The 15,326-nt window shown below is 40.3% G+C and overlaps 1 protein-coding gene across 3 annotated transcripts in view; it reads right to left on the reverse strand.

Annotated features, from left to right (window-relative positions):
- Positions 1 to 319: 319 nt before the first annotated feature.
- The window catches only part of RGL1 (ral guanine nucleotide dissociation stimulator like 1), a 121,849-nt gene continuing 106,842 nt past the window's right edge, over positions 320 to 15,326 (reverse strand). For 2 of the 3 annotated variants that reach the window (XM_089515865.1, XM_089515866.1), the window contains 5 exons: positions 13,820 to 13,909; positions 9,736 to 9,922; positions 7,068 to 7,322; positions 4,736 to 4,850; positions 320 to 2,883 (listed from right to left, as the gene is read on the reverse strand). In XM_089515865.1, coding sequence (XP_089371991.1) covers positions 2,696 to 2,883; positions 4,736 to 4,850; positions 7,068 to 7,322; positions 9,736 to 9,922; positions 13,820 to 13,909 — 835 coding nt within the window. In that variant the 3' untranslated portion in view covers positions 320 to 2,695. Of the gene's footprint in view, positions 2,884 to 4,735; positions 4,851 to 6,595; positions 6,793 to 7,067; positions 7,323 to 9,735; positions 9,923 to 13,819; positions 13,910 to 15,326 lie in introns of those variants that run through there. The other variant, XM_089515867.1, reaches the window with a different exon arrangement.

Raw genomic sequence — 15,326 nt, forward strand, 5'->3', positions numbered from 1 at the left:
ACAGCAGAGGTTACTTAAATATATTTTAGATAAGTATACTTTACTAAGTAGCTGATTTCCCATTGAAAACCTATTTGCACATTTTGCTAAGTAGTCTATGACCACAATAAATGATGAAATGAGGCCATTCAAAACTGGAACTCAAATATGAAATTCCCCAGATTCAAATTATGGATACTAGATTTGTGATGTATATTGACTTTTTACAAGTGTGCGTTGCTAAAAGAAGATAGCAGTACCCAGGTTAAAACACCTGCTTCCTGGAAATGACATACACAAGCACTGAAAGAAATGAGTCTTTTTTACACAGCAGTTGTTAATAAATTCCTGTCTTTGTTTAAAAAGACACTAGCATCATAAGCTTAACAATATAAAAATCTAGCTGATTCTACAGATATATACAGAGTGTGAGTATGTGCATATATTTACCCACATACAGAACACATTTGTGCATTGTTTTCACCAGAAAACCAAGAGAATGGACCTTGGTTGGCTCAAAATCCATCCCAGCTCTGGACACGTTTAAGGCTCAGTTTTGAATAAAGCTTTATCTCCTCTAGGCAAAAACACAATGGGGAATATAAGCAATACAGGTCAGAGTAGAGTACATTTGAAACAGGAAGGAGTTTCACATAGTGCAAAATACATCATCAGATTTATTTATTTTTAACACTGACTGGTAAGTTTGTGTCAGGGCTAAATACACTCTATTAAGTAAAATGAAGTTTTGTAGCAGGCTAACCCAAAAATCTGAATTCTGTGAAGCAAATGGCCATGACCTCTTCCAGAACTTAAAAAGAAATGTTATTTAACCATTGAGATTTTGTTCTGTTTATTACCCACACATACACTTTCAGGCACATCTGTGTAACCATAAAGGCTAGAAGTTTTGTGTAATTATTGTCTGCTGAGAAATGAAAGCCCAATTATGCAGCCACGTTCTCTACTTTTTCTATAGTTCCATAGAAAGTAGGTTTACACTCAGTTGTGACAGTGAGATGTGCCATGGCTTAAATATGACCCAGCTCAAAAACAAAATCTGTTGAAGTCTTGCCATGAACTCCAGAAGACATGCACCCCTGCTTAGCAAACCATATTTGAAATGGAGAAATCCCTTTCATGCCTTTAGATCTGACTGAATTTGATACAATGTGCTGCTCAGTGGCAGATCTGTTTTGCTTTGACAAGACACACTGCAGCAGGATGGGGAACACTTGTCTATTTTAGAAAGGAAGGGATGGGGACTTTGGACTTTAGTTCTCAGCAGCCCCAGGCAGCATGGCTAATGGTAAGTTTCCTTTGTAGCTCAAAACATTGAGAGAGCCAAAGGTCCTACTATAAAAGAAAAAACTGCTAGATCCAAGACGGAAGGGAGCCTTAAGCCCAGCTCAGCAGCAAACGGGGGCAAGAGTTGGCCGGTGGTCAAGGGCATAGAGGCTCACCTCAAGCAGCTTCTTTCTACAATCAAATGTCTCCATTGTGCCTTTCATACCTTCCTGTGATTGTGCGCCAGTGTAGTGTGCGCTCTGAAGGAATGATCAATTTTGTCGCTGAATCGGCATGCAGCAGGGGCAGAGCTCTAGAGGAAGCTAAATTCTTTATACCCTCAAGGATGTACCGTGCCAGGAAAATTATCCAGTTAATGGATGAATTTTAGGAAAAAGAGAGCTTGCGTAGGTTTTTAAAGACCTGCAATATTTTGAAATGGTGGCTGAGTAAATACGTTGTTTTTTTTTTAATTTTGTTTTCAAAAGTGACTATAAAACATGACTGTATTGTTTACTATAATGCCAATGTGGCTGAATACAGGTAAACGGCTCCACACTTGAAAGGGAGTAGAATTGCACACTCCAAAGAAATATACTTTGAATTGTTTATATATAGCTATCAAAAAAAAAAAAGATTTGCAAAGCATAAAGAAAACAATGTAGTGGCATTAAGAGCAGTAGTGTGCATTTGCATTGTCTTGTGTGAAAAGAGGATTCAGAGGGTTAATTTTTGCTTTGTGTTTGCTCGGAGGGGAAATACCCATTTCCTGCTTGGATCACAGACACCAGAAAACCAACACTACATAACACTGGATTCCCTGGGGTAACTTCAAAGACTAGGGGGTCTTTGGGGGGAGCCTGGATGAACTTGACTCTTCTGTGCATTCAGAGAAGCACCTGAAGTTGCAGTCCAGCAGGAAGAGAACAGCCCATTAGTCCCCCTACATCCAGCCATTTGTCTGTCCATGTTATCATTCAGCCAGGGCTCTGTCCAATGCTCCCCTTTGCTTTCTATAAATATAGGTGAGACTTGATGACAATCACATTTTTCCATGGATGAAAAAAATAAAGTGGAAGTACTCCAAATTAGTAGAGGCTTGACCGAGGGTTAAGTGGAAAGCAGTGGAGATTAGGTGCATGGTTCTTTTCTTCCTGGTGGAAAGTGGCTTTTTCTTTTGGGACACTGTGCAAAAAAAATGGGGGGGGGGGAGGTAGAGGGACAAAGAGTGTCTCTTGACTGCTTTTCCATTCAGGTCTGTTTTGTCCACTGTCTGTATTGAAATGCGTGTCTGTCCAGAGCAAGCGTTTAGCTTTGTATTCCCAAAGCTGAATACTGACACATTCATTGCCAAAAATTCATATAATACTGGATGGCCTCAAGAGTTGTCTTTAAACCCGCATCTTCTTTTGTGCTGGCTTAACCCCTCTCAGAGTGTGATTTTACTGTTTCTGTTGCTCCAACACCCCCTCTTGTTGGTCCTGGGAAGAGTCAAACTAGTGTGGCTTCTCAATTTCACCTGCCCATCGAGGATGCTTTTCTTCCTCAAGATAAAATCGAAGTTCGCCTGGCTGTTCATGGCATAAAACACATTTGCACTGTCTGGAATGACTAGTACTGCAAAGAAGGGAAACAAGGATGAGAAATGAGAGCAGGCTGCCTGGTTTATTATACAACTAGAAAGGGGAAGAAGGGATGGTTGAAGCTATTGCTAATGCTTTGGTTCTTACAGCCCAGACTTCTCTTGAACTGGAAAAAAAAAAGGAAAACAGATCCCGGAAAATAACCAGAATCCCGTATCACCTTTTATTGATGTAGCTTCATGTATACTTAGCTAAGTAGCAGGGAGCTAAGAAATCCTGTTAGTGAATTGTGAAGATGCATATTGGGACATTTGCTTGAGCGACCAACATGCATCAGTCTGCAATGCAAATTGGGCACTTGGCCAGCATTGCTACGTAGTAACATAACAGCAGCCCTCTACTACTTACAGACATTATGAAATGCCCCAATTCTAAATCCCAGATATAAATCCTCTTACAGAGATGTATCTTCGATACAGAATTCTAGTCAACGTCTTTTATATAAACAGGCCTGCTTTGAAACTCCTCAAGACCCAATAAATCTTCCCATAAACTTTTATCCATCAAGGATAAAAGCATTCATTTTGAATCAAGAGGAGCCTTGTTTTTAGCATAGTTGCATAATGCTACAATTTTTCAATGCAAATACATTTAATAATAATAATAATAATAATAATTTGTATTTGTATTTTTCCGCCTCTACCTGCGGATCGAGGCAGGATTACATCAACAAATTAACACAGTACAGATATAAAATACAATCAATAAAACACTGACATTATTATTAATTCAATATAATAGCTAAAACATCTAGAACATCTAAAACATTTAGAAAACATACATCATAATCAGAAGTGAAGCATTTCATCTTAAAGATCTCCTATAAGAGCTCAGATGGATATGCTTGCCAGAAGAGATCCATCCTAAGTGCCTTCTTAAAGGCATCCAAGGTGGTGATAAGATGGATCTCTTCCGGTAGGCTGTGCCATAGTTTGGGGGCTGCGGCCGTAAACGATCTATGGGAAGATGACATTAACCTGGGCTTATGGTATTCTAATAAATTCTTCCCAGATGTTCTGAGAGTGCGAAGCAGATTGTGTAGGGAGAGGCGTTCCCTCAAGTAACTCGGGCCCAAGCCATGAAAGGCTTTACAGGTCATAACCAACACTTTGTACTGCGCCTGGAAGCTAATTGGCAGCCAGTGAAGAGTTTTTAACACAGGTGTTATATGGGCCGACCTAGGTGTTCCAGTGACCAATCTGGCTGCCGCATTTTATTTATTTATTTTGAACCAATTGAAGCTTCCGAACTTGGTACAGAGGCAGCCCCATGTAGAGTTCATTACAGAAATCTAGCTGAGATGTTACCAGTGCAAGTACTACTGTTTCAAGGTCCTTTTGGACCAGATAGGGACGCAGTTGGTGTATCAACCGAAGTTGGTACCAAGCACTCCTGGCCATCGCAACTATTTGAGATGGCAGCTGTAGAGATGAATCCAAAGTGCATCACATCTGTGTTTGACAGGGATGGAATAGCCCAGGGCTGTCCCAGCCAAACTGTTCCCAAAATAACTATTTTTGTTAATCTCCTCATCCCTCTGCTGCTCCAGAAACTAGAACACAAACCAATGGATTCAAATTCTAAGAAAAGAGATTCCACCTAAATAATAGATTGCCTCACATGGGGCTGGACTCTTCTTTGGAGGTTTTTAAAAAAGAGATTGGATAGCCATCTCCCAGGAGTGCCTCACTTGTGTATGCCCCTCCAGCTCTAAAATGCTATGGTCCTCTACCTTCAAAGAACACTGGATCTTACAGACTTTCAGTGAGTCATAATATATTAAAAAGCAAAATGAGAGGCTGGCACAAAAGCCTTGTTTCTCTTACCTTTGTCCTCAGAGATGACTTGCACAAGCTCATAATCCTCCACAGGATCTGATTCCAGGTTGTGTTTCAACATTGCTCTCTGAATAACTGCTGGAGTCTTGTCCTGGCTGGTCAACTGGAAAGACAGTTTTGTATTGAAGGCTTCTTATTCTCTGACCTCAAATACCAGGAGCACTTTAATTATTTGTTATGTAGTATTGATGCACTGGGTTCTAAAACAGCTCTCTCTTTAAGGAAGGAAGTCTTTTTTTGCTGTAGCTCAGCCTTTAGGACAGACTCTAATAAGAACACTTGGTTGAAAAGCTAATAATCCAAGAACAGGTAATAATCTAGAGCTTGGAAATGTTACTTTTTCAGATTACAATTCCAAGAATCCTTCATGCTCAAACTGACTGGAGATTCTGTAAGAATCTAAACATAAAATGTTATATTTCACAGCAGGGTTGTGAATCATGGGCCCTCCAGATTTTGTTGGACTTTAGTGCTCACCATTTCTTCCCATACTGACTAGGACTGCTAGGACATGCATTAAAACAACAACTGGGGTATACATGATGCCCACCCTTGTGTTAGATAGTCACCACCCCATCAGTCTAATTCTCTTGAGACAGCATTTATGGAAGGGTACATTGCATAAACATGTGATCAGCAAATGATATGACACATAAGGAGAAGTGTACTTTGAGCCATCTTACAGGAAGAATGTTGGGGGCTCTGCCAATATCACTTCCTCTGTACATTACTAGTGTACAGTATCCTCCTGCAAGAAAAAGGCATCAGGATTTCCCCAAAGAGCTGACACTACCAACTGGCCACATTCCATCCATGAATCTTGATTGTCTAAGCAAACAGGAGGTCAGGTGCCGGAAAGGAATCTTAAAAGGGTTCTCTTACAGCTGTAAGAAAGAAGTCTGACACTTTTTTCTGGAAGCTCAAGCAAGTGCCCAATACACTTTTACTTTTAATCCAGAAAAATAAAATCACTGCTTCTAGGGTCTGGGATGCACAGACCTATGCACCAATTTCTGACTGTTGCTTGAGGGAGGGGAGCATCAGTTCATCTCAAAGCTCTCAGCTCTTGGGCTCATTTGTTTACTATTCCAATGAAGTGATACATGCTTGGCAAGCAGAGCATTTTCCTCCCTCTTGAGCTCCCACAGATACAGTAGGCATGCCTTCTCTTGTGTTTCTTTATGGGCACCACTCTTTTAAAACTAGAATCTTCTGTGAATTATAAAGTCTTACTTTGTTCAATTTGTGAAAAAATACATCTAAAATTTCAGAAGAAATAATTTGGAGGGAAATAGGAAATGGTGTGTGTGTGTGTTGAAGTAAAGGGAAAAATCCAGACAACTTGGTTCAGCAAAAGAAAGGGGTGGGGGGAGGTACCATCGTATGTATTTTGCTTCCTCTGTCCAGGGCTGGCCTGAGACATTATGCTACCTGAAGCAAAAGACAAAATGGTGCCCCATTAATCTGTGTACAAACATCAGTTGCACTGGCAGCTGAATCTTCCTTTCACACTGACAAGAGGACAGGATTCTCCATCACAAGGGGAGCAGGCTAGTTTAAGGGGCGCAAAACAGGCTGTATGACACATATACAGATAATTCTGTCCTCCCAGAGAGGGCAATAGACTGGGTGTTCAGAAGGAATGGCTGGCTATTGTTTAGCATAAAGGATTACTATGTTGGATGACATGGGCCATGTTCTGTTCTAATAATTCATGAATAAAACTGTCCACTACTCTTGTAGGGCTCTCTCACACTAAACCATTACTGTATAGTGCTATGATTCCATTTTAATTGCCATGGTTCCACCTTCTGGGTGCCTGGAAATTGTAGTTTAGAGGGTGCTATTTAGAATTCTCAGCCAGAGAGCTCAAATGCCTCACCAAACTACATATCCCAGGTTTCTGTAGGACAGAACAATGGCAGTTAAGGTGGAATTAAAGGGCTATAAAAGGGCTTTTAGGTACATACAATTTTAGCCCAGATCAGATTTCACTGCAGGGTTGTAGGAGGTTTCCATTTCAAGATAGTCAGTCTAGGAGTTTGCTTTTAAATGAAAATGGAAGAAATTCATGCAGAATAAGTACACACAGAGAAAGTAGTTTAAATTAAGCATGGAATTTAAAACAGAGGCATCTGCATTATGCCAGCTGATCAAACGACTGGTCCTTTCTAGCCATTCCTGCAGAGGCGAGGAATAAGATCTGAGACTTTCAGCACACAAAACATGGGATCTAAAACTGAACTACAGACCTTCCCAAAACCGTTTCAGTGTCTTAAATGACAACTAGTCATACACCAAGCCCATTCTCATTACATACCATTATGCTCTTATACATGTTGCCATTGTTGTCTTCCACACTGATCCGGATGATGCAGGTGTCTTCGTTCTGCTGATTGTAAACAGGAGGTGAGAGTGTTGAGGTAATGGAGGTTACAGAGATGGAGCGTTTGTGGATTCTGGGATTGCTAACCAGTGAAGGAGGAGACGAGAGAGCGTTGGTGAAGGAAGACATGCCTGATGAAGAGGTGTCCATTGAATGGATGGAGGAACAAGAGGAAGAGGATTCTGAGAGCTAAGGATTGAAACACAAATTAAGAGGATCAGAATATTTATTTTGCTGACATCTGATATTGAGACACTACCTGCTGACTATTGACAGATGAAGAACAGTTGGGGTAATGAATGCACTAAACATATCTCCCTACCAGGTAAGGATTGCCACTGGAAAACACACTTTTAACTAGAAATCAGCATCTCCCTGTGTAGCCATATGGGTATGTGTAGTGAAAAGGGTCAGCATACAGGCCTGAGATTCTGCTCCAGGTCTTATTTCAAGTAGAGCAGGAGTGAGGAATGAATGATGCTTAGATGCTGTGGGACTGTAGTTTCATTAGTCCTAGCCAACACTACTAATGGAATAATGGGTGTTCCAGTTGAATAACACATAGAGCAGTGGTTCCCAACCTTCCTAATGCCGTGACCCTTTAATACAGTTCCTTATGTTGTGGTGACCCAAACCCATGAAATTATTTTCGTTGCTACTTCATAACTAATTAAATAGGTGTTTTCTAATGGTCTTAGGCAACCCCCATGAAAGGGTCATTCGACCCCCAAAGGGGTCCCAACCCACAAGTTGGGAACCACTGACCTAGAGGGTCAAACATTCCCCAACCCTGGTTAGAGTTAAGTGGTGAACTATCATCTCCACAGAGCATAAATGTTGCTGTTACCATGGAACAAAATACAAAAAAATGTGTGGCACATTGGTTCATGAACCCAATCCTATAACATCTTCCATGAGTCATTAAGTATACCTTCTTTTTGTGAAAATAAATGGCAGGGGGACAAACAGCACTTTTCAAATAACATTTCATAATGATTCCAGCTATTTTACAGACTTTTCCCCCTTCATTATCTGAGGATAGATTAAAATTTGTACACTTTCTTTCAAAAAGTCTATGGTAATCCACAACACTGAAAAAATCTTTCTAGTTTTACAATCTGATTTTGAGGATGTCATCATCAGTTTTTCCTCTGCTTAGGGAAATAGGAGGTCGTTGTCTAAATCTAAGGAGTTTATCGCACGGTGTTTATCGTACCACTTAAAAACCTGGTTTACGTCTGCCAAGCTGAAGTCTCTTTTGGGGTAAAGTTGGGTATTATCACAAGCAAAATGCTGCCGATGCTGCCGCCTGGCTGAATCCCAGCTAATTTCCGGATAGAAGCTATGCTCAGCTGGCCAATTTGCAAAGCCATGAACTTCTCAGTTTTGAAAAGAGGCTGGCTGAGTGTGGCATCTAGCCAGAAGTTAGCTGAGATTCAGCTGGGCGGTGGCATCGGCGGCATTTTGCATGTGATAATACCTGACTTTATCCCGAAGGAGACTTCAATGCAGCAGGGGTAAGTCGGGTTCTTAAGCCATTTGATAAAATCCTAAAACAGGATCACTGAGCTTTTATTCCTATATTTCTAGTTATTATAGGTATTAAATATTCCTCCTAAAAACAGCCAAATAAAAGTCCAGGATACATTTGAGATTTGGATAATCTATAATATTTGAATGAATTGTAAAAGCATACATTGCAACCTACTTGCCTGCATTTACATCAACTGGCCAGAGGATGGCAGCATATACAAAGCAAATCATCTATATTGTAAAACCATTCCTTACTTTTTAACCCATCAAGGATCTCTTTTCTAGCTCATTTGCAGAAATGCATTTAAACTAATCTGTAGTAGGGCTAGCCCAAGACTTTTTGTTCCTTGAGGCACCACAGTAAGTGGCACACACACTCACTAGCACACCAAGATGCATAATAACCAAAGCCAGCTTTGACATGCAAGGGGCAGAAAATACAAACCTCCTCCTAACTTCTAGCAGTGGAATAAAAATGCAGTGACAGCAAAGGGAATACACAAGTCTCTCACTTTTTCGACAGGTTAAAGACTAGAGCTGTTGAAAACAGGATGTTATTTAAATGCATAACCTAGTCTTTTCTGAGCTTGCAAATACGTTTTGGCTGCCGAACAATGCAAATAACGCACTATACAGTATACCTGAAAGCACATGAAAGGTCATGGAAACATGATGAAATAGGTCAAAAGAGCAGACTATGAGTCAAATGTAGAGGTTCTAGTTATAATTGAAAATGGTCAAAAGTGTAGATTGGCAAAAAGCAGAATGTCAAAAAGAAGGGGACACGTGTAACTAACTTTTTAATTTTTATTATTTTATTTTATTTTAATTAATTAATTAATTAATTAATTACCTTTACATGACAAGCAGTCTTCCTGCATGAGAAGAATACTTCACTTTGCATAATGGTGGGGCTACTCTTGGTCTTAAGGAACTGCATTGGATACAACATATCTACAGTGCAGTTCCTAGCATTAGTACTGAAAACATGGTATTTTTCCCAGGACTCTTATTTGTATTTGGGTCCCAAATTAAGAACAGTCTTTACCCAATGTCTGCAAATACATACTTTTTTCTGGGGTTCATCCGGAGTGTCAGTGGGAGTGATGCAGATGTCCTCCGATTCAGAGTGGTTTGACTCGCAAGACGACACGCTGACAGAATCCATGCTTTCACCGGAGCTCCCACTTGGTGTAGACTTGGGTTGCTCTTTGGTGGGTGTGCTGTTTGCAATTACATCAGATCCCAGAAATAACCTGGAAATACCATTGTTCAAATGTTGTTTAAATATTCTTTCCATCCCTAGTGGCATCACCTTGCCTGTAGTAGAGATTTGGCTGTCCTGAAAGCTTGCAGACAATTTTATGTTTTTTAATTGGCCTAATAATGGTATTCAGTATATTACTCTGATATGGATTTTGGAGTCAACATACTAGTTCCCTTTTCATAAAGCGCCTGTAGCAGTTTTATCCCTTAATCTATTTTTCTAAGTCCTAATTCATTCTACAAATACTATGCAGTGATCATGTATATAATACCATTTCTTATTCAAAGTAAAATTCTCTCCAATTATTATAAATGGCATGATTTAATGCTCTTCTCAGAAGAACCAAGATTTAAATATTTTTATGAAGATTAGACACTGCAGTGTGCTTGACATTATGCTGCTCTTGAAAACTGTTCACAATCTACAGCTATTACAGCAGGAATTGGTGGCCAGTCTGCTGTGTCTTTTAGAGACACAGCAGTTCATCTTCCAATCTGCTTCCAAGCTGAATTCAAAGTGCTGGTTTTGAAATACAAAGCTCTAAATGGCTTGGTGCCAGGTTGTGTCAAAGGCTATCTTCTCCCACATCAGAATGCCTGGCTCTGACATTTTCAATTTAGGTCATGTTGCATGCCCAACCAGCTTGAGAAGCTAGGATGGTGTGTACAAGAAACAGGGCTTTGTCTGTAACAGCACCCTGGATGTGGACCTCCGTGCCAAGTTAGTTGTTCTGTGACTTCAAGTCTTTTCTAACTTATAGTGATCCTAACGTGAACCTATCAGGGGTTTTTCTTGGCAAGGTTTGTTCAGAGGAGGTTTGCCACTGCCTTCCCCTGAGGCTGAGTATGTGACTTGCCCAAGGTCACCCAAAAGGTCTCATTCCCAAGCTGGGAATTGAACCCTGGTCTCTAGAGCCCTAGTCCAGTGATGGTGAACCTTTTAGAGGCCGAGTGCCCAAAGTGCAACCCAAAACCCACTTATTAATTTCAAAGTGCCATGTCCCTCTGGCTTTCTAGTAACAAACTCTGGCAAACTCTGTGCTGGGGCGATGGCACATGTACCCACAGAGAAGGCTCTGAGTGCCACCTCTGGCACGCGTGCCATAGGTTCGCCATCACTGCCCTAATCCAACACTCAAACCACTATGCTGCAGTAAGGCTGGCTCTATCCTTCTTGATTGTACTATTTTGTGCTGCTTTTAGTCATTGAAACCAGGGTGGCTTTTCTGATTAGTGTAACTGTGTTTTTAAAAACCTGTTTTAGTCTGTTTATAAAGAATATTCCTATTGGTTCCATCTGTTTCATTTGCTGTACTTCATCCTTGGGAGCACAAGTTGACTAAGGGAGGGGATAAACAATACTTACTGAATGAAGTCGAAGGCTTTCATGGCCAGCATCCATAATTTTTTGTGGGTTTTTTTTGGGCTATGTGGCCATGTTCTAGAAGTGTTTCTTCCTGACGTTTCGCCAGCCACAGATGCTGGTGAAATGTCAGGAGGAAACCCTTCTAGAACATGGCCACATAGCCCAAAAAACCCACAAAAAACAATATTTAACAGAAATAAAATAAAAATAAATAATTTCCAGTCCAATGAAAGAGACCTTTTGCAGGGTCAGAATGCACAGCAGTAATGCATGAGAGGAGATAAGGGAGGAGAGGATTATTTTATTTAGACAAGTATGATATTGAAGCAAAATTTAGATAAATTAAGGGATGGGGGAAAATCGCATTAAGCATTTTTTCCCAAATTTATTCAGTTCATAAAATTTGTGAGGCTATTGGCAAAACTGCATATTTTTTGGTTTTCTGTCACTAAGAAGAAACTGCAAGCAAGAGATTTTCATTTTCTTTTTGAAAATATATGGTAAATGAAGTCTGTCATCACTAGAAAAATGCATACAATCACGCTTAATCAATGGGGAAACATATACAAAGGAGTAGGCAATCATCAAAGTGCACACCAAACTAAACACAAAATTCCATGTGAAAACCCCTCACAAAGTTTGGTGTGAGACAAAAAGATGGAAAGAAAACGCTGGCATGCTTCAAAAATGCAAAGAAATTGGCACAAAGAGCTTTCCATGGCCCTTTATAAATTCCTCATTAGAACTGTTTGCATGAATAGTCACTGTGAAGCAAAAACTTATAGATAGGAAGGCATCCTTTATTTCTCTTTTCAAGGCTTGCCACAGATAACATAAAACACCTGGTCAAAATGTGTGCGGGAAAACAGTGTGCAAAGGTTCAGTCAATCCAGTTAATCAATGCTTTTGAAATCCTTTTCATTTCAGGAAGAATTAAGCATGTGACCAGCGCTGTTGTGTGTGTGTGTGTGTTGTGTGCCTTCATGCTGTTTCTGATTTATGGCAACCCTAAGGCTAACCTGTCATAGGGATTTCTTGGCAAGATTGCTTCAGAGAAGCTTTGCCATTGCCTTCTCCTAAGAGCATGTGATTTGCTCAAGGACTAAGCACACATTTAATGCTGTTAAACATGCTTAAATCTGGATGTGCTTTAGTGTCTCAAATTTGAAATGTCACTATATAATTTCAAACACTGTAAGTCCTCTTGAGCCAGCTAGAGCAAGCTGGAAGGAAGGAGAAACTGAGGCAGAGGAAAGGCCTTTCCCTATGTCTCATTGACTTCAGAGAAGAAGGTGGTGGAGAAGAACTACATTTCACCCTTTTAGAGCCTTTTACAGCCTATTACATCAACAGCAACACTTCTTCTCTTCCCATTGCTCTCAACAGGAAGGAACAGAGTATCTGAGTTCCATTATAGGGATGCCTCTCCAAAATTTGCAGGCTTTGGGTCTTGTAGAGCAGGATGGGCAGCTATTGGAGGGTAGCGGATTGCACCAGCACCACAGGAGAAGGGGGAGGGCCATAATCTTGCCTCCAAAAAACCCTTTTTTGCCCCCCAAATGCCCTGAAATATGCTCTACATGGGGCATGGGGGCATTTTCACCACATTATTGTGTCCCTAGGGCCATCTTAGGCCCAGGAGACACCTTTTTAAAAACACTACTTCTTTTATAGTTCCTTAGTTATTGTTGTTTTCAAGGCTTTTTCTTAAGTCTAAAATGATCCAAAGGACCCAAAATGTGGTGAAAATGCACACACACACACACGAGGCTGTTTGGAGACTTGGGGGATTTCTTTTAAAAAAAAACATTTTCTTTTACCCCTTAGGGGATCCAGGAGCCACAAAAACAGCCATGAGGGGCCACATGCTGTAGTCCATCCACAGTGTCTTACTACAGCCTTGGCATTCTTTTTCTTCTCTCTGACACTGTCAGTAAAAAGTTTGTCATGTTTGATCTCCCTCTCGGATGGCAGACCCTCCTCCTCACCCTTATTGGGGATGATCTGAAAAAAAAAAATCCGATGGCATCTGGGATGTCCTCCTCTGACTGAAAGTTGTGCTCTTGAAGTGCCACAGATCCAGGGGGAGCTTTAGCCCTCCAGATGTTTCAGACTACCACAATCCCATTACCACTGGCCATGCTAACTAAGGCTCCTCAGAGTAGAAGTCCATAACATCTGTACCCTGGCATAGATGAAGATATATTAGATTTTAAATTGAATGGATGAATAAAATGTGACGAATCCAAGTGCATCTACAGGGATTTCAGAGGTGCAACCCTGTACTGATCACATTTACTGTAATTCTCATCAGCTACCTTCCCTTTGTTAACTGATTTCAAATACTCATGGTGATCCATGAAAAACGAATGTGTATTTATGCAAGTGTCTTTCCAGGAGAAATTCTGTTTTGGTGGAGAAAACAATTCCCACCTCCTTTGAATATGGTTATTTATAATACAGTTTAGTGTATCTGCCATGCCAGTCCCTCCAAAAACACCACCCATCATGTCATACTCACAAGCTCAGTCGTTTCACCATGCTCTTCCGAGGTTTGGGGGATGTGGTAGTTGTGTCAGCAGCTGCTTCAACTTCACAAGAAAGGGCATAGCTGTAAAATTAGAGGCCAACTTGTGATTAGAGCTTTATGAAATGTTGCTACTAAGGAATAAAATCCCTCAATTAAAGCAAAATTTTGGCGGCTGCTGTGAAAGACAGCAGTGTTTGACTTCCAGTCAGGCCACCTTTAAAAATCAAGAAACTACTGGTTTAAAAGATTATTCAGTTATCTGAGATGAACTGCATAAATACTGCTCAGATACATTTTGTACATCCTCATATTTGCAGCCAGTGTGTGCTTTACTTAAGATGGGGAGAGAGTTTTCAAAAATGGACAGTCAAACCTTTGTTTTTGTTGATCCTAACATTCTTAGGGGTTACTCCATATTAAATCTAAAAGCATCACATTACCAACTAGGGCCTCATTTGAATGTCTGCAGACTAAGGATTCCATCTGAGGACATCCTGCAAACACCATGACTTAAACATCAAGTAAGTTTCCAGCTTATCTCCACAACCTTCCTTTTGTCGCATTTTTGTCTGATAAAGAAATATCAAGATCAAAGATGCTTGCAAATATTTTTACAAACAAAGGTATTAGTACACTGATAAGGATTTTGGATTATTTAATTTACTAAGACAGCTAACAATTCCTCAAAACTAAACAAGATATGTTCTTGGCTCATTCTTTTCTCAGGCCCAGTTTAAATGTGAGCCAGCATTGAGGCTTGTGGCCAGTTTGATACATAGCCATGCTATCTATCCTAGCTCCATGAGCAAAAAAATATTCATGCCTATCAGAGTAAAGGACAGCAGCTACATTGTTTAAGGTAACTTGTGAACCAAGAGTCACAGGCCTGCATAAGTCTATCCAAAGGAGAGACAAACTCCACTTCAATGACTGTATATACAGGTGTTTGCAAGGGCCATTGTGTGTATACATGCCTTCAAGTCACCTGTTGACTTGTGGCAGCCACATTAATTTCATAGGGTTTTCTTAGGCAAGGTGGTTTTGTCAGTTCTTTCCCCTGAAATATGGTCATTGCCATCATTTGAAATATTTGTTAAAACATCTGAAACTTACTAGAGACTGTACTTAAACAGAAGTACAGAAGACCCAGGCATAGGTTCACACTCTAAGTGAAAGCATGAAAAGAGAAACCTTGTACATTCAAGATGAAGACAAAAGAAACATAAAAAAGAGCAAGAGGAAAAGAAGGTTCATATAAAAATAATACATGTTATATATGAGTTTTGCATTGTTACTGATGCCTGCAAGACGTTCTTGGCTAACCTGATGGCCAGGAATTACCAAAAGATATCACCTTAGTGGTGGTTTATGCTAACCTAACCTGGGATTATGCCAATTTATGTAATTTGGGAAGGACATCTCTGTACTTGTATGTGAATAAAACCCATAATTACAAGTGGTTTCAGATTTGGAGCAAATGTGACTCCAAGCTTTTTTG

The sequence above is a fragment of the Sceloporus occidentalis genome, unplaced genomic scaffold (genome assembly GCF_023333645.1).
Source record: "Sceloporus occidentalis isolate IW3139 unplaced genomic scaffold, rSceOcc1.0.p SCAF_3, whole genome shotgun sequence".
Classification (NCBI taxonomy): Eukaryota; Metazoa; Chordata; class Lepidosauria; order Squamata; family Phrynosomatidae; genus Sceloporus; species Sceloporus occidentalis.